The sequence below is a fragment of the Eumetopias jubatus genome, unplaced genomic scaffold, assembly GCF_037043125.1.
Source record: "Eumetopias jubatus isolate StellerSeaLion01/CBP00866 unplaced genomic scaffold, mEumJub1_p1.0 scaffold_11, whole genome shotgun sequence".
Lineage (NCBI taxonomy): Eukaryota > Metazoa > Chordata > Mammalia > Carnivora > Otariidae > Eumetopias > Eumetopias jubatus.
This window is the reverse complement of record NW_028274817.1, coordinates 61,741,119-61,761,774: the sequence shown is the minus strand read 5'-3', so window position 1 is coordinate 61,761,774 and position 20,656 is coordinate 61,741,119. Positions and strand designations below refer to the sequence as shown.

General features: G+C 37.7%; 1 protein-coding gene across 5 annotated transcripts in view; it reads right to left on the bottom strand.

Moving 5' to 3' along the window:
- The window catches only part of BRWD3 (bromodomain and WD repeat domain containing 3), a 204,153-nt gene that overhangs the window by 57,298 nt on the left and 126,199 nt on the right, over positions 1 to 20,656 (bottom strand). For 4 of the 5 annotated variants that reach the window (XM_028101475.2, XM_028101477.2, XM_028101478.2 and 1 more), the window contains 4 exons: positions 7,079 to 7,228; positions 5,486 to 5,565; positions 4,732 to 4,900; positions 3,168 to 3,281 (listed from right to left, as the gene is read on the bottom strand). In XM_028101475.2, coding sequence (XP_027957276.1) covers positions 3,168 to 3,281; positions 4,732 to 4,900; positions 5,486 to 5,565; positions 7,079 to 7,228 — 513 coding nt within the window. The remainder of the gene's footprint in view (positions 1 to 3,167; positions 3,282 to 4,731; positions 4,901 to 5,485; positions 5,566 to 7,078; positions 7,229 to 20,656) is intronic. The other variant, XM_028101476.2, reaches the window with a different exon arrangement.

Below are 20,656 nucleotides of genomic sequence, written 5' to 3'. Positions count from 1 at the left end.
TATGAAACCACAAAAAAACCGAAATAGCCAAAGCTACCTTGAAAGAGAATAGCAAAGCTGGATGCATCACAATTCCAGACTTCAATTTTTATTATAAAGCTGTAGTAATCAAAACAGTATGGTATTCACACAAAATCAGATACATAGGTCAATAGAACACAACTACATGATCAATTATCTTTGATAAAGGAGGAAAGAATATTCATTGGGAAAAAGAGTCTCTTCAACCAATGGTGTTGGGAAAATTGAGCAGCAACATACAAAATAATGAAACTGGATCATTTTCATATACCCAAAACCAAAAGTAAATTCCAAATGTATTAAAGACCTAAATGAAAGACCTCAAACCACAAAAATACTAGAAGAGAACACAGGCACTAACTTCTTTGACATTGGCATTGGTGTAGCAACTTCTTTCTACATATGTCTGGGAAACAAAAGCAAAGATAAACTATGAGGACCACATCAAAATAAAATGTTTCTGCACAGCAAAGGAAACAATCTACAAAACTAAAAGGTAACCTACAGAATGGGAAAAGATATTTGCAAATGACATATCTGATAAAGGGTTAATATCCAAAACATATGAAGAAGTTATAAAACTCAACACCCAAAAAACAAATAATCCAATTAAAAAATGGGCAGAACACATGAATAGACATTTTTTCAAAGAAGACACTCAGATGTCCAACACACAGGTGAAAAAATACTCAACATTACTCATCATCAGGGAAATGCTAATTAAAATTACAATGAGATACGACCTCACACCAGTCAGAATGGCTACAATCAACTACACAAGAAACAAGAAGTCTTGACGAGGGTGTGGAGAAAAGGTGCAATGTTGGTGGGAATGCAAAGTGGCGCAGCCACTGTGGAACACAGTATAGAGGTTCCTCAAAAAGTTAAAAATAAAACTACCCTAGGATCCAGAATTTACCCTACTAGTTATTTACCTAAAGAATAGAAAAATAGTAATTCAAGTGGATACATGCACCCCAGTGTTTATTACAGTATTATGTACAATAGCCAAATTATGGAAACAGCCCATGTGTCCATCGACTTATGTATGGATACAGTAGATGTTTTATCTGTACACAATGGAATATTACTCATCCATTGAAAAGAATGAAATTTTGCCATTTGCAAGAACATGGATTTAGCTAGAAAATATCATGTTAAGTGAAATAAGGCAGTCAGAGAAATACAAATACCATACGATTTCACTCATATATGGAATTTAAAAAACAAAACAAAGTACCAAAGGGAAAAAAAGAGAGAGCAAGGGAAATTGGGAAAGAAACTTAACTAGGGAGAATAAACTGATGGTTACCAGAAGGGAGGTAGGTAAGGGGATGCGTTACATAGGTGCTAGAGATTAGGGAGTACACTTGTGATGAGCACCAGGTGTTGCATGGAAGTGTTGAATCAGCATATTGCATACCTGAAACAAACTAATATAAAACTGTATGTTAAGTAACTGGAATTTAAATAAAATCTTAAAAAAATTATCCCCCTTAAGCCTCCATAAGAACAGGCAATAAGTACAACAAATCATGATTTTGAATATGCCCCTGAAAAAGTTCTTTAGGTTTTTTTTTTTAATATAGCATTCATCAGAGCATGTTCTACTAAAATAACCACACAAACAAGCATTGCTCCAAATTCCAATACTTATTTGAAGACACAATCATGAAAGGAAACATTTTAGTAATATGAAAAGATAATGAGCAAGTAATTCTTTATAAGACTACTTGATCACTATGTCTGGTATAAGATATCTATAAGTCAATTAGAGAAACATTTGGTGAAATTTTTATTGGTCCCATGACTTTTAGACCCATTTGCAAAGTTCTGCCCCTTCTTTTATTATGATGGCAATATTACATTCCTATTATTAGTCTTAAATTAAAAACTGCAAACATTTAATCACTCAGAAATGATTACTCAATATATCAGAGAATATACAAGCCAATTTTAGTTAAAATATTATGTTACCATAAAATACTATAAAATAATGTTACCATAATTTTCATAAGAAAATGAAAACTTTCTCATAAGAGAGAATTTAAATCAATTTTTGATGGACCAGTGATAAACATGGCTATGTTATTCAATCATAGGCTCAGTAGGAAGGACTTGCTCATGAAATGACATTCTTCTAATCACTGAAATGGGTAACTGTCCTCTTGTATATTTTCTATCAGGTTGAGCATAGGCTTTTTTATTTATTTTTTTAAAGATTTTATTTATTTATTTGACACAGAGAGAGACATCAAGAGAGGGAACACAAGCAAGGGGAGTGGAAGAGGGAGAAGCAGGCTTCCCGCCGAGCAGAGAGCCCAATGTGGGGTTTGATCCCAGGACCCTGGGATCATGATTTGAGCTGAAGGCAGATGCTTAACGACTGAGCCACCCAGGCGCCCCGAGCTTGGGCTTTTAAAAAAAAAAGAATACTAGAATTGAGTTAGGACTCAAAATACCACTTTAATTCCACTAAGTGGCAATTAAGCTAAAAATAAAGACAATTATTTTCATGAGTTCATAAGCCAATCAATTTATTTAAATATTCTCTGAGCATCTAATATATTGAAGATTCTGTGCTAAGTTGAACAGAAATCAAGATGGCTACAGTAATGCTTCAGTGAAGCTAGATTTTAAAGTAACCTTTTACCTCTCTTCTGCAAACCTCCCCTCCTCCCTTCTTAGCCTTTTGTTTCAGGAACCTGTTACCACCCTAAAGACATGACAAAAGAGCTAGTAGAAAGTACATAATGCCTATCAAAACCAGCTTGATTCTGTATTTCCCTATAACACCCCCTATCCCCTTCCTCCAGTGGACTAGCAGTTTTTGAAGGCCATAGCCTGCTGTAGCCTCTTTTGCCTGGGAAGGCAATAAAGCTACTGTTCCTCTTTTTCTCTTTACTCAAACTCTGTCTTCGAGTTATATTTTGTCCCTGAAGCATAGGGTTAGGTTATCAACAACACCAAGGATACAAAAACTAGTAAGATTCTGTCACTATCCACAAGAATATATAATGGAGGAGAGCAGTTAAGACAGTGTACATATAACTATAACAGAATTGAGAATATAAATGTCCTAAGACTGATTAAAGTGAGTGCTCTTGAGGTTCCAAGAGAAAAAGATTATAACAGGTAACAATTACCTCATCTCCCATCTGTGGGACAAATGGGGAACGTCGTGGTATGGTATCCAAAATCCACTGAGGGGCAAACCATTCTTCATTGGGTTCACCTGCCATAGAAAGCAGTCCTCCTTTCTAAAATATAGTTCACAAATATATAAACCATAAATATATGAATAGTAGTATGAAAAATAACAGAGAATGTTAAAAAAATCAGGTTATAATAAAACCTAAAATATACAAATTTTAAACATTTTAATTCACCAATTAATTATGTACAATCTTGTATCAATAAAATAATCAAGTTAATTCTTTAATATGTTGCTCAATTTTGGCTGACAGATAATAATATAACATTATATACTACGTAAGAACCACAAACTTTCAAGTCCTCAGAATACCATATGAATTTGAGTACAAGTAACAGGGGATCTTTTTGCCAATAAAATGGTGACAATCAAGAAGATAATTCTGTCTACTAAAGCAACAGGATACAGAATATGTACATAATAAATTTTTAAATTAATATTCAAATAAGTATTTGGACTAAGTCTTTACCTGAAATTCTCTGAGGAAGAGAAACCACCATTGGGATGAAATAAAAACATATAAAGAAATGGAAGAACACCTACATGATTTATTATACCCTTCCATTTTACAAGTCAAAATGTACAGAAATTTATGACCAGAAACATGACAAGAATAACATTTTCATACTATGGTAGCTTAATATTTAAAACTTTACTAAATTTTCCTACGACCCAGCAATTGCACTACTAGGTATTTATCCCAAAGATACAGATGTAATGAAAAGAAGGAGCATATGCACCCCAATGTTCATAGCTGCAATGTCCACAATAGCCAAACTGTGGAAGGAACCAAGATGCCCTTCAACAGATGAATGGATAAAGAAGATGTGGTTCATATATTCAATGGACTATTACTCCGTCATCAGAAAGGATGAATACCCACCATTTGCATCGACATGGATGTAAATGGACAGGATTATGCTAAGTGAAATAAGTGAAGCAGAGAAAGACAATTATCATATGGTTTCATTCATATGTGGAACATAAGGAATAGCACAGAGGACCATAGGGGAAGGAAGGGAAATCTGAAGGGAGGGAAATCAGAGATGGAGACAAACCATCAGAGACTCTGGACTCCGGGAAACAAACTGAGGGTTTCAGAGGGGAGGGGGTTGGGGGAGGGGGTAGCCAGGTGATGGGTACTAAGGAGGGCATGTGTGGTGATGAGCACTGGGTGTTATACGCAACTAATGAATCACTGAACACTACATTAAAAACTAATGATGTACTGTATGGTGGCTAACTTAACATAATAAAAAATAAAATAAACTCTACTATATTTTAAAAGTGATTATCAATGTTTTAATTTAATAATAACTAAATAATGAAGATATTCTAGCCTCTACTTTTGAAAAAAAATTAAAACTTTTTATTTTAAAGTCATTTTAAACAATTTTACTTAGTTTCTCAGATGGAATGTTATTTTTAGAGAAAAGTCAAGTGTTACTATTATTCAACTGTCAAAGGCAAAAACAAAAACTAGTAAATTTACAAACCTTCTTTCTAGTTTGTTTAGTTTTCTTTTGCCTTTCTTCTAGTGACTTCAAATTCTCCTCCTCAGAGCTGCTGCATATTTTCCGTGTTGCCTGTCTGGTTTGTCTTTTTGGAGGTTGCAAATTTATTCCAGCATCTGCTGTCCAATCAGAATATTCACTTGATGAATCACTATAAATATATCAAAATTATGAATATATAAGTTTAGAAAAGGAATAGTTTTGCCCCCTAAATGAAAGATGGTCATTTTGTAATAAAATAGCATTATAAATGACATGGCTTGATATTGTTCTAACTGAACAGAAAAAATATCAATATAGATTTTTGATCATTATCTAAGTGATTTCAGTGAAATCCTTCTTGTATAAAATATAATGGTTAGTTTCCCATAACAGAATTTAAAATTCAAAATCCTGTTCAAGTCACAAAAGCTTCTTTAAATAAAGGTGCCCCTAATCCCTGTAAATGGTTAAATGTAGCTGTTTTAAAACTCAACTAAATAAACATAGCCTGCTAAGATGCAGAATCTTAGATTTACAAAGCATCTTATTTTACAAATGAGGAAACTAAAGCCCATAGTGACATGCCCAAAAAGATACTGGCAGAACCAGGATAAAGCAAGTTTCTGGATTTCCAACCTAGTACTCTTTCTACTATAAAATACTATTTTAACTCTGGATTTACCAAATTCCTACAAGAAGATAATTTCACATTAAAATGGTAAAATAATTTTGATCAAATCAAAACGATTACAACTACCTGGAAGAACTTTCACTTTGCCATTCAATAACAGGATCCTCTACAGAAGCATCACTTGTGCCAATTGTTTCATCTTCCTGCAATAAGGAGCCAGCAATTGAGATATATGGTGATTAACTAGCATATTATTAATTATCACACAGTACCTGTTTTATAACACTTTCTGTATTTTCTCCAACCAAAACAACATTCCAATTAAGTACATAATTAGGGGCTCCTGGGTGGCTCAGTAGGTTGAAAGTCTGATTCAATTTTGGCTCAGGTCATGATCTCATGGCAGTGGGATTGAGCTACCTGTCAGGCTCTGCACTCAGTGGTGAGTCTACTTGAGATTCTCTCTCCTCTCCCTATCCCTCTGCCCCTTCCCCCACTCACGCACTCTTTCTCTCTAAAACAAATAAATATTTAAAAAATGCACATAATCATTTTTCTACATATATCTGTAACTCACAACTAAGCTTACCAGGTATTTAAAACTCTTTTTAATATCTACTATCTTACTGATATGGGACATCTTTTATTATTTCAAAGACTGAAGAGACTCCTTAAGGTTCCCAAATATAACCCTCTTAAACGCTAAAACCATTGCTTAAAAAATATCTATATGCCTCTGCCAAGTTAATATAATTACTCTCCATTAAAATTAATTTTTATTATGCAAAATTTCAAACATAGCAAAGTAGAGGGAATAAATTACTCTTGTGTACACAATATCCAGTTTATACAATAACTCACTGCCAATCTTGTTTTATCTGTATCATCACCAATTGCCTTATACCCACATGATTATTTCAATGCCATTTTATAAAAAAAGAACTTTAACTGTAAAAGTTTAGTAAGATTAAGATTCTTTTTTAAAACAAAACCACACTACCATTATGCCATTAGAAATGTAATGTCATTCCTCAATATCTGACCATTCATTTTAGTTCAAGATTTCCATAGGTGAGGGAGAAAAGGAAGGATATCATTGATAAGAATTAAAAAATTGAATGCTGGAAGAATAATGGGAGTGCCATATAATGTCAATGAATAATTAAACCCACATTAGCCACTTAACAACTAAAGTTGTTAAGAGAACAAAAGGAAAGGACTGAAGAAGAGAGGAAGAAAAGAATTGGTATACTCTTGTTCTATTACCATGAAAAAAGTAGGTCTGAAAAAAGCCATCACTTCATAATTTCCATGAATGATGAAGTCAAGAATAAATGAAAATGTGCCTTTCTGCTGATTACACAGTAAACGAGTTCTGGGACTGTAAACTAGTCATTACTGTTTATATTCCACTTTTTATTTATGGGCAGAATTCCTCTCACTCTTTTCTCATTTGTCCCAAAGTCAAACTTTTACTGGCATATTTGATACACTCAAACAAAATACTTTCTTTGGTATAAATCATAGAACATATCTAAAGAAATTCAATATAATGCTCAAAGTTGCTCATTAAATGCCTTATTAATGAACACTCTTCTTAAAAGGAAATACATTAAAATTAGTTTCTATTAAAATGACTATTAAAAGTAAACCCAAGGTGATGACACTAACTGGTAAACAAAAATTACACTAAGTAAATAATAGCAGATATCTAACCTCTGAAGAGCTGTCTGAGTCTTCCTGTACACCTGAATTTTGACACGATGCTTGTGAATTATGCTCTATGGTGGACCGTGTTTGGTAAGTATGCTGACGCTTGCGCTGTGTCCTTCGTAAAGACCGCCCACAACTAGGCTGATAATCATTCTGTAAAACAGAAAGAAAACAGGTTTAAAAAAATGAAAAGCTCAGGGGGAGGAAAAGATGGTGGAGGAGTAGGGGACACTATTCCAACCGGACCCTGGAATTGAGCTGGATATCCAGCAGACCACTCTGAACAACCACGAGATCAGCCTGAGATGTTAGAAGATAGATAAGGATCTCTACAAACAGAATATCACAGGCGGTTGGTTTTGAGGTACAAAACGGGGAGTCATGATTCCGCAGGCAGATATTGGAAGGTAAACGGAAGGGGGAGGGAGCTGCCATAAGCGCTGGCACCAGGAAGGTGAAATAACACAGGAACACAAAGGCCTCCTGTGCTGGGAAATGGGTGCAGACTCACAGACTGGTAGCGATGGGGAAAGGAATTTAGGGAAGCACCCCGAACTGAAACCTGGAGTGGTGGGGCCACGTGTTCGAACTTGGGGTGGCTGGCAGTTTTAGAAGCACAAAGGGCAGAGATGTGCCCCAACCTGGTGCAAGGACTGGGAGCCTTACTGAGGGGTGCAGAACCCAGGATGCTGCAGATTATAGCAGCACAGACAGAAACGGAGATAGTGTGGTCTGGAGAGCTCACTGAAAAACAGACTGCAATCTCTCTGCTCTGAGGCACAGGGTTGGAAACGACTTCTTCTGCTCTGACTCACGGAAGAGACACGGAAAGCCACAAGGGAAAGCCGCCAGAGAACAAAATCCCCCAAAAACTGGTTTTCACTAAGCCAATCCCCCCCCCCAAAGGGTAGGGCAACTCTACCCAAACAGGGTTACCTAAGTAGCAGTGCGGCAGGCCCCTCCCCAGAAGACAGGCTGGGAGAACAAGAGACTGACAACCCTAAGGTCCCTATAAAACAGGTGCATTTTGCTTGGGTTGTAGTCAATAATTTGGACTCTGTACATTCCCTCAACCCCCCTCAACAGAATGACCAGGAGGAGGAAACCCTAAAACAGAAAAGACTCAGAAACTGAATTCTAGGGGCGCCTGGGTGGCTCAGTTGGTTAAGCGACTGCCTTTGGCTCAGGTCATGATCCTGGAGTCCCGGGATCGAGTCCCACATCGGGCTCCCTGCTCAGCGGGGAGTCTGCTTCTCCCTCTGACCCTCTTCCCTCTCGTGCTCTCTGGCTCTCATTCTCTCTCTCTCAAATAAATAAATAAAATCTTTAAAAAAAAAAAAAAAAAGGAACTGAATTCTGCCACAGATTTGAAAATGGATACAGATACAACCAAGATGTTGGAAATGAAATTCAGGGTAGCAATCATGAAGACCAATAGCTAGAATGGAGAAATCGATTAATGGCAACATAGAATCTCTAAAGGCAGAAATGAAAGCTGAACTGGCAGAACTTCAAAATGCTATCAATGAGATCCAATCTAATCTAGATAATCTAAAAGCTAGGGTAAGCGAGGTAGAAGAACGAATTAGCGACCTAGAAGACCAATTGATAGAAAAGAAGGAAAAAGAGGAGGCCAGGGAAAAACAAATCAAATCAAATCAAAATCCATGAAAATAGAATCAGAGAAATAAGCTACACCATGAAACATTCTAATGTCAGAATTATTGGGATCCCTGAGCGGGTAGAGATAGAGGACTAGAAGGTACATTTAAACAAATCATAGTTGAGAACGTCCCTAATCTGGGGAATGAAACAAACATTTCTGTCCTAGAGGCAGAGAGGACCCCTCCCAAGATCAAGGAAAACAGGCCAACACCCCGGCATGTAATAGTAAAACTTGCAAATCTTACAACCAAGGAAACCATCTTAAGGGCAGTTAGGGGGAAGGGATTCCTTCGTACAGAGGGAGAAACATCAGAATAAAGTCAGACCTATCCACAGAGACCTGGCAAGCTAGAAAGGCCTGGAAAGACATATTCAGGGTACTAAACGAGAAGAACATGCAGCCAAGAATACTTCATCTGGCAAGGCTGTCATTTAGAATGGATGGAGTGATGCAGAGCTTCCAAGACCGGCAGAAACTGAAAGAATATGTGACCACGAAGCTGGCCCTGCAAGAAATATTAAGGGGGGTTCTATAAAAGGAGAAAGATAACAAGAGTGATATACAACAGAAATTTACAGGGATAATTTATAAAAACAAAGTCTTCACAGGCAACATGATGACAATAAATTCATATCTTTATAATCACTCTCAATGTGAATGGCCTAAATGTACCCATAAAACGGCACAGGGTTGCAGATTGGATAAAAAGACAGGACCCATCAATATGCTGTCCAAAAGAGACTCATTTTGAACCTAAACATACATCCAGACTGAAAGTGAAGGGATGGAGCTCCATCTTCCATGCCAGCAAACCTCAAAAGAAAGCTGGGGTAGCAACTCTTATATCAGAAAAAATAGACTTTAAACTAAAGACTGTAGAGACACAGAGGTACACTATATCATTCCTAAAGGGTCTATCCAACAAGAAGAATTAACAATTGTAAATATCTACACCCCCAACATGGGAGCAGCCGTCTACATAAGCCAACTGTTAACCAAAATAGTCATATCGATAACAATACGTTAATTGTAGGAGACCTCAATACTCCCCTCTCAGCAATAGACAGATCATGTAGGCAGAAAATCAACAAAGAAACAAGAGCTTTGAATGACACAGTGGACCAGATGGACTTCATTGATATATACAGAACACTTCACCCTAAAACAAAAGAATATTCATGCTTCTCGAGCGCACACAGAACTTTCTCCAGAACAGACCACAAACTGGGTCACAAATCTGGTCTCAACCGATTACAAAGGACTGAAGTTATTGCCAGCATCTTCTCAACCCATAATGCTTTAAAACTGGAACTCAATCACAATAAAAAAATTGGCAGAAATTCAAACACATGGAAGCTAAAGACCACTCTGCTCAAGAATGTTTGGGTCAACTAAGAAATCAAAGAACTTAAACAATTCATGGAAACCGCTGAGAACAAAAACACATAGGTCCAAAACCTATGAGATTCTGCAAAGGCGGTCTTAAGGAGGAGATACATAGTCATCCAAGCCTCACTCAAAAAAACCAGAAAAATCCCGAATTCACCAACTAACCCTACACCTTAAAGAACTAGAGAAAAAGCAAAATATGATGCCTTAAGCACACATTAGAAGAGAAATAATTAAGATTAGAGCAGTGATCAATGAATTAGAAACCAGAAACACAGATCAGATCAACGAAACTAGAAGCTGGTTTTTTGAAAGAATTAATAAGATTGATTAACCATGAGCCAGACTTATCCAAAAGAAAAGAGAAAGGACCCAAATTAATAAAATTATGAATGAAAGGGAGGAGATTACGACTAACACCAAGGAAATAGAAACAGTTATTAGAAATTATTATAAACAGGGAAGGAAAGATGGTGGAGGAGTAGGGGACCCTATTTCAACTGGTCCCTGGAATTGAGCTGGATATCTACCAGACCACCCTGAGAACCCACGAAATCAGCCTTATATGTAAGAAGATCTGGATCTCTACAAAGAGAATATTGCAGGAGGTTGGTTTTGAGGTACGAAGTGGGGAACCCTGATTTCGTGGGCAGATATCGGAGGATAAACGGCAGCGGGAGGGTGCCTGGCCATGGAGATCCTACACCACTGGTGAGGGACAGCCTCATGCGCTGGGGACAGGCCACAGACTCGCAGACCAGTAGCAGCGGGGAAAGGGCTTTAGGGCAGCCCTCGGGGCAGAAACCCGGAGGGCCTCGGTCAAGCGTGCAACCTGGGAGTGGCTGGCAGTATTAGAAGCACAAAGGGCAGAGACTGCCTGGACCTGGAGGCAGGACTGGGGGCGCTGTGGAGGGGCACAAAACTCAGGATGCTGCATTTTATAGCAGCACGGACAGAAAGGGAGAAAGTGTGGCCAGGAGAGCTCACTGAAGAACAGACTGCAATCTCTCTGCTCTGAGGCAGAGGGTTGGAAACGGTCTCTTCTGCTCTGACTCGTGGAAGAGACGCAGAAAGCTGCCAGGGAAAGCTGCCAGAGAACAAAAGCCCCCAAAACTGATTCCCGCTGAGCCCATTCCCTGCCACAGGGGGGCAGGGCAACTCTGCCCAAACAGGGTTGCCCGAGTAAAAGCGCTGTAGGCACCTCCCCCAGAAGACAGGCTGGGAGAACAAGAGGCCAGCAACCCTAAGGTCTCAAGAAAACAGGTGCATCTTGCTTGGGTTCTGGTCAATAATTTGGACTCTATACATTCCCTCAAACACCCATCAACAGAATGACTAGGAGGAGCAGCCCCCAAAATAGAAGAGACTCAGAGATTATGGCTTATGCTGATTTACAAATAGATGCAGATATAACCAAGATGTCTGAGATGGAATTCAGGCTAGCAATTGTGAAGACAATGGCTAGAATGGAGAAATCAATTAATGGCAACATAGAGTCTCTAAGGGCAGAAATGAAAGCTGAATTGGCAGAACTGAAAAATGATATCAATGAGATCCAATCCAATCTAGATAATCGAAAGCTAGGGTAACTGAGGCAGGAGAACGAATAAGCGACCTGGAAGACAATATAATAGATAGAAAGGGAAAAGAGGAGGCCAGGGAAAAACAACTCAGAATCCATGAAACTAGAATCAGAGAAATAAGTGACACCATGAAGCATTCCAATGTCAGAATAATTGCAATCCCGGAGGGAGTGGAGAGAAAGAGAGGACTAGAAGACGTATTTGAGCAAATCATAGCTGAGAACTTCCCTAATCTGGGGAATGAAACAAACATTCACGTCCTAGAGGCAGAGTGGACCCCTCCCAAGATCAAGGAAAACAGGTCAAAACCCCGGCATGTAATAGTAAAACGTGCAAATCTTAGAACAAAGGAAACCATCGTAAGGGCAGTTAGGGGGAAGAGATTCCTTACGTAAAGAGGGAGGAACATCAGAATAACGTCAGACCTATCCACAGAGACCTGGGAAGACATATTCAGGGTACTAAATGAGAAGAACATGCAGCCAAGAACACTTTATCCAGAAAGGCTGACATTTAGAATGGATGGAGTGATGCAGAGCTTCCAAGACCGGCAGAAACTGAAGGAATATGTGACCACTAAGCCGGCCCTGTAAGAAATATTAAGGGGGGTTCTATAAAAAGGGAAACACCCCAAGAGTGATATACAACAGAAATTTACAGGGACAATCTAAAAAACACAGTCTTCAAAGGCAACATGATGACAATTAATTCATATCTTTCAATAATCACTCTCAACGTGAATGGCATAAATGCTCCCATAAAATGGCACAGGCTTGCAGATTGGATAAAAAGACAGGACCCATCTATATGCTGCCTACAAGAGACTCATTTTGAACCTAAAGATACATCCAGACTGAAAGTGAAGGGATGGAGATCCACCTTCCATGCATGCAGACCTCAAAAGAAAGCTGGGGTAGCAATTCTTATATCAGACAAATTAGATTTTAAACCAATGTCTGTAATTAGAGACACAGAAGGACACTATATCATTCTTAAAGGGTCTATCCAACAAGAAGATCTAACAATTGTAAATCTATGCCCCCAACATGGGAGCAGCCATCTACATAAGCCAAGTGTTAACCAAAATAAAGAGTCATATTGATAACAATACGTTAATTGTAGGAGACCTCAATACTTCACTCTCAGCAATAGACAGATCATCTAAGCAGAAAATCAACAAGGAAACAAGAGCTTTGAATGATACACTGGACCAGATGGACCTCATAGATATATACAGAACATTCCACCCTAAAACAGAATACTCATTCTTCTCGAGCGCACATGTAACTTTCTCCAGAGTAGACCACATACTGGGTCACAAATCAGGTCTCAACCAATACCAGAAGTTTGAGATTATTTCCTGCATATTCTCAGACCACAAAGCTTTAAAACTGGAACTCAATCACAAGAAAAAATTTGGAAGAAATTCAAAGACTTCGAAGCTAAAGACCACTCTGCTCAAGAATGTTTGGGTCAACCAGGAAATCAAAGAAGAACTTAATTCATGGAAATCAATGAGAATGAAAACACATTGGTTCAAAACCTATGGGATACTGCAAAGGGGGGAAATACATAGCCATCCAAGCCTCACTCAAAAAATTAGAAAAACCTCGAATTCACCAACTAACTCTACACCTTAAAGAACTAGAGAAAAAGCAACAATCGACACCTAAGCCACACATTAGACGAGAAATAATTAAAATTGAAGAAGAGATCAATGAATGAGAAACCAGAAACACAGAAGATCAGATCAATGAACCTAGAAGTTGGTTCTTTGAAAGAATTAATAAGATCGATAAACCACTGGCCAGAGTTATGCAAAAGAAAAGAGAAATCTGGACCCAAATTAATAAAATTATGAATGAAAGGGAAGAGATCATGACCAACACCAAGGAAATAGAAACAATTATTAGAAATTATTATCAACAACTATATGCCAATAAATCAAGAGACCTGGATGAAATGGAGGCCTTCCTGGAAACCTATAAGCTGCCAAGACTGAAACAGGAAGAAATTTACCACCTGAATAGGCCAATAACCAGGAAAAAGATTAAAGCAGTGATCAAAAACCTCTTAAAAAACGAGTCCAGGGCCCGATGGATCCCCTGCGGAATTCTTCCAAACATCCAACAAGAAATAATACCTATTCTACTGAAGCTGTTTCAAAAAATAGAAACAGAAGAAAACTTCCAAACTCATTCTATGAGGCTAGCATTACCTGAATCCCCAAACCAGGCAAAGACTCCATCGAAAAGGACAATTTCAGAACGAAATTCCTGATGAATATGGATTCCAAAATCCTCAACAAAATCCTAGCTAATAGAATCCAACAATACATTTAAAGGATCATCCAACACAAACAAGTGGGATTTATCCCCAGGATGTAAGAGTGGTTCAACATTCACAAATTGATCAATGTGATAGAACACATTAATAAGAGGAGGGAGAAGAACCATATGGTCCTCTCAATTGATGCAGAAAAAGCATTTGACAAAATACAACATCCTTTCCTGATTAAAACTCTTCACAGTATAGGGATAGAGGGAACATTCCTCAAGTTCATAAAATCCATCTATGAAAAACCCACAGCGAATATCATCCTCAATGGGGAAAAGCTGGGAGCCTTTCCCTTAAGATCAGGAACACGTCAAGGATGCCCACTCTCGCCACTATTGTTCAACATAGGACTAGAAGTCCTAGGAACAGCAATCAGACAACAAAAAGAAATAAAAGGTATTCAAATTGGCAAAGAAGAAGTCAAACTCTCTCTTTTTGCAGACGACATGACACTTTATGTGGAAAACCTGAAAGACTCTACCCCCAAATTACTACGGTTCATACAGCACTTCAATCATGTGGCAGGATACAAAACCAATGCACAGAAATTAGTTGCTTTCTTATACACTAACAACACAATTGTAGAAAGAGAAATTAGAGAAATGATTGCATTTACAATAGCACCAAAAACCATAAGATACCTCGGAATTACCTAAGCAAAGATGTAAAGGATCTATACTCTAGGAACTACAGAACACTCATTAAACAAATTGAAGAAGACACAAAAAGATGGAAAAATATTCCATGTTCATGGATTGGAAGAATAAACATTGTTCAGAAGTCTATGCTACCCAGAGCAATCCATATTTCAATGCCATTCTGATCAAAATTCCAATGCCATTTTTCAAAGTGCTGGAACAAACAATCCTAAAATTTGTATGGAATCAGAAAAGACCCCGAATCGCCAAGGATATGTTGAAAAAGAAAAACAAAGCTGGGGGCATCACATTGCCCGATTCCAAGTTATACTAGAAAGCATTGATCACCAGGACAGCATGGTACTGGCACAAAAACAGACATATAGATCAATAGAACAGAATAGAGAACCCAGATATGGACCCTCAACTGTATGGTCAAACAATCTTTGACAAAGCAGGAGAAAACATGCAATGGAAATAAGACAGTCTCTTCAATAAATGGTCCTGGGAATATTGGACAGCCACATGCAGAAGAATGAAACTCAACCATTCTCTAACACCATTCACAAAGATAAACTCAACGTGGATGAAAGACCTCAATGTGAGACAGGATTCCATCAAAATCCTAGAGGGGAACATAGGCAGTAACCTCTTTGACATCACCCACAGCAACTTCTTTCAAGATACATCTCCAAAAGCTAGTGAAACAAAAGCAAAAATGAACTTTTGGGACTTCATCAAGATAAAAAGCTTCTGCACAGCAAAGGAAACAGTCAACAAAACAAAGAGGCAACCCACAGAATGGGAGAAGATATTTCCAAACGACACTACAGACAAAGGGCTGGTATCCAAGATCTATAAAGAACTTCTCAAACTCAACACCCAAAAAACAAATAATCAAGTCAAAAAATGGGCAGAAGACATGAAAAGAGACTTCTCCGAAGAAGACATACAAATGGCTAACAGACACATGAAAAAATGTTCATCATCATTAGCCATCAGGGAAATTCAAATGAAAATCACATTGAGATACCACCTTACACCAGTTAGAATGGCAAAAATGGACAGGGAAAGAAACAACAAATGTTGGAGTGGTTGTGGAGAAAGGGGAACCCTCTTACACAGTTGGTGGGAATGCAAGTTGGTACAGCCACTTTGGAAAATAGTGTGGAGGTTCCTCAAAAATTTAAAAATACTGCTACCCTATGACCCAGCAATTGCACTCCTGGGTATTTTTCCCAAAGACACAGATATAGTGAAAAGAAGGGCCATATGCATCCCAATGTTCACAGCAGCAATGTCCGCAATAGCCAAACTGTGGAAAGAACCGAGATGCCCTTCAACAGATGAATGGATAAAGAAGATGTGGTCCATATATACAATGGAATATGACTCAGCCATCAGAAAGGATGAATACCCAACTTTTACATCAACATGGATGGGACTGGAGGAGATTATGCTAAATGAAATAAGTCAAGCAGAGAAAGTCAATTATCATATGGTTTCACTTATTTGTGGAACATAAGGAATAGCATGGAGGACACTAGGAGAAGGAAGGGAAAAATGAGGGGGTGTAATTGGAGGGAGAGATGAACCATGAGAGACTATGGACTCTGAGAGACAAACAGGGTTTTAGAGGGGACAGGGGAAGGGGGATTGGCTAGTCCAATGATGGGTATTAAGGAGGGCATGTACTGCATGGAGCATTGGGTGTTATATGAAAACAATGGATCGTGGATCACCACATCAAAAGTAATGATGGATTGTATGGTGACTAACATAACATAATAAAATGAAAAAAAAAAGAAATTATTATCAACATCTATACACCAATGAATCAAGCAACTTGGAAGAAATGGACGCCTTCCTGGAAATCTATAAACTGCTAAGACTGAAATAGGAAGAAACTGAGAACCTGAATAGGCCAATAACCAGTAACGAGATTGAAGGAGTGATTAAAACCTCCCAAAAAACAAGAGACCAAGCCCTGATGGATTCCCTGGGGAATTCTACCACACATTCAAAGAATAAATAATACCTATTCTCCTAAACCTGTTCCAAAAAACAGAAAAAAAAGGAAGGCTTCCAGACTCATTCTACGAGGCCAGCATTACCTTGATCCCCAAAGAAAGCAAAGACCCCATCAAAAAGGAGAAGTTCAGACTGATATACCTCATGGATATGGATTCCAAAATTTTCAACAAAATCCTAGCTAATAGGATCCAACAATACATTAAAAGGATCATACACCACAACCAAGTGGGATTTATCCCTGCGATGCAAGGGTGGTTCAACATTCGCAAATCAATCAATATGGTAGAACATATTAATAAGAGGAGAAAGAACCATATGGTCCTCTGAATTGATGCAGAAAAGCATTTGACAAAATATAGCATCCTTTCCTAATTAAAATCTTCAGAGTATAGGGATTAGAGGGAACAATCCTCAAGTTCATAAAATCCATGTATGAAAAACCCACAGCAAATATCATCCTCAATGGGAAAAAGATGAGAGCCTTTCCCTTAAGATCAGGAACACATCAAGGATGCCCACTCACGCCACTATTGTTCAACATAGTACCAGAAGTCCTGGCAACACCAATCAGACAACATAAAGAAAAAAAGGTATTCAAATTAGCAAAGAAGAAGTCAAACTCTCTTTGCAGATGACATGATGCTTTATGTGGAAAACCCAATGGACTCCACCCCCAAATTACTAGAACTCATACAGCAATTTAGTAATGTGGCGGGGTAGAAAAATCAATGCACAGAAATCAGTTGCTTTCTTATACACTAATAATGGAACTATAGAAAGAGAAATTAGAGAAACATTTCCATTTACAATAGCACCAAAAAATAAGATACCTACGAATAAACATAACCAAAGAGTTAAAGGATCTGTACTCTAGGAACTACAGAACACTCCTGAAAGAAATTGGAGAAGACACAAAAAGATGGAAAAACATTCCATGCTCATGGATTGGAAGAATAAACATTGTTACAATATCTATGCTGCCCAGAGCAATCTATACCTTCAATGCCATCCTGTTCAAAATTCCAAAACTTTTTTCAAAGTGCTGGAACAAACAATCCTAAAATTTGTATGGAATCAGAAAAGACCCCGAATCGCCAAGGAAATGTTGAAAAAGAAAAACAAAGCTGGGGGCATCACATTGCCGGATTTCAAGCTATATTACAAAGCTGTGATCACCAAGACAGCATGGTACTGGCATCAAAACAGACATATACACTAATGGAACAGAACAGAGAGCCCAGATATGGACCCTGAACTCTATGGTCAAATAAACTTTGACAAAGCAGGAAAAAATGTGCAATGGAAAAAGACAGTCTCTTCAATAAATGGTGCTGGGAAATTGGACAGCTATATACAGAAGAATGGAACTCGACCATTCTCTAACACTATACACAAAGATAAACTCAAAATGGACAAAAGACCTCAATGGTAAGACAGAAATTCATCAAAATCCTAGAGGAGAACATAGGCAGTAACCTCTTTGACATTGGCCACAGCAACTTCTTTCAAGATATATCTCCAAAGGCTAGTGAAACAAAAGCGACAATGAACTTTTGGGACTTCATCAAGATAAAAAGCTTCTGCACAGCAAAGGAAACAGTCAACAAAACAGAGGCAACCCACAGAATGGGAGAAGATATTTGCAAATGACAGTACAGACAAAGCGCTGATTTCTAAGATCTATAAAGAACTTCTCAAACTCAACACCCAAAAATCAAATAATCAAGTCAGGAAATGGGCAGAAGAAATGAACAGTCACTTCTCCGAAGAAGACATACAAATGGCTAACAGGCACATGAAAAAATGTTCATCATCATTAGCCATCAGGGAAATTCCAATCAAAACCACATTGAGATACCACCTTACCCCAGTCAGAATTGAGAAAATTGACAAGGCAAGAAATAAATGTTGGAGAGGTTATGGAGAAAAGGGAACCCTCTTACACTGTTGGTGGGAATGCAAGTTGGTATAGCCACTTTGGAAAACAGTGTGGAGTTTCCTCAGAAAATTAAAAATAGAGGTACCCTATGACCGAGCAATTGCACTCCTGGGTATTTACCCCAAAGACACAGATGTAGTGAAAAGAAGGGCCATATGCACCCCAATGGTAATAGCAGCATTGTCCGCAAAAGCCAAACTGTGGAACGAGCTGAGATACCCTTCAACAGATGAATGGATAAAGAAGATGTGGTCCATACATACAATGCAATATTACTCAGCCATCAGAAAGGATGAATACCCAACTTTTACATCAACATGGATGGGACTGGAGGAGATTATGCTAAGTTAAATAAGTCAAGCAGTGAAAGTCAAGTATCATATGGTTTCACTTATTTGTGGAACATAAGGACTAGCATGGAGGACATTAGGAGAAGGAAGGGAAAAATGAAGGCAGGAAATCGGAGGGGGAGATGAACCATGAATGACTATGGATTCTGAGAAACAAACTGAGGGTTTTAGCGGGGCGGGGGGTGGGGGGATGGGTTAGCCTGGTGATGGGTATTAGGGAGGACACATATTACATGGAGCACTGGGTGTTATACAAAATCAATGAATCGTGGATCACTACATCAAAAACTAATGATGTATTGTATGGTGACATAACATAATAAAAAAAATGAAGGGCTCAGTGAACAAACAAAAACATATATAAAGCAAATCAACTGGATGGGGGAGGGGGATGGATGGATGTAATAATTAGGAATAAATCCCCAAAAAGAAAATACAAGATATATCTATATATATTTAAGCCATTTTAAATTAATATTCATCACTTTCCTATTTTGGAAATTTTGTGATCAAATTAAAGATTATGCTGAAAGTTTGGGTTGCAAGAATGGGCCCACTCAGAATTTACAATTTTACTCACAGTTACTCACAATTATTACTCACAATTTATTACAAGATATCTGTATCATACCTATGTATATATAATTCTTAATATAATATACACTTCTTTAGTTCTTTAAAAAACTACATTTAATAAACAAGAAAAATATTTAATTCTTAACAACTAAAATTAAAGTGAAAACTATTTTATTCTAACCTTTACAAGTTTAAAATATTAATGATACATCCTTATGTAAAAGTTATAACCATAGCATGTTATCAGGAGTAAACAAGTTTAAAATTCTTACAAATAAATCATTATCAAAGGCCAGTTTCTTATCCTACATGTAAATATTTCTCATTTTTGATATAAATAAAAATTTCTATTGACCCAATGACCCTGTTTATTAGTCTCAGAGAAGTCTGATATTTTAAAAATCAGCTTAGGAGGAAAAAATAATATAAATCATGGATCTGAGTCATTCAAAATCTCTAAGAAAATAACCTTATCAGAGAACATCAAATAAGGTAACAAAACCTCAACAGAAATTAAGAAAGTGGGCAACAAAATGATCTAAGGATATTTGAATATATTCCTACACTTACTTAAAATTGTGTTTATCAATACTGAAAAGAAAATTTAAAATTCAGTGCCCATTGCCTAGATTTCTTTAATAAAATTAAAATCATCCTAGACTCTCCAAGTCACCATACTTATCAGGAGTTATGGTTAGATCTGGGAATAAGAACAGATATCGTTCTGCCACTAGTTCGTTCAATCTCAGAATACCAGTAAGGGGCTTACTTATGTACCTAATGAAGTATAGGAATCTGACTCCCTGCTTAGCAGTTTCTACTGGGAATATGAAACTTCCCAATGTATAGATCAGATTTTGCTCCTATATGATTAGGTAGGCTAAAAGTGGGCCTTTTCTCTAAAGGGCCAGAATGTAAATATTTTTGGCTTTGCAGGTCATGTGATCTCTGTTATAACTAGTCAACTCTACAGCATGAAAGCAGCCATAGACAGTATATTAATTAATAAGTGTGGTTGTGTTCCAATATAACTTTTATTAAGAAGAATAGGCTGTGGACCAGATTTAGA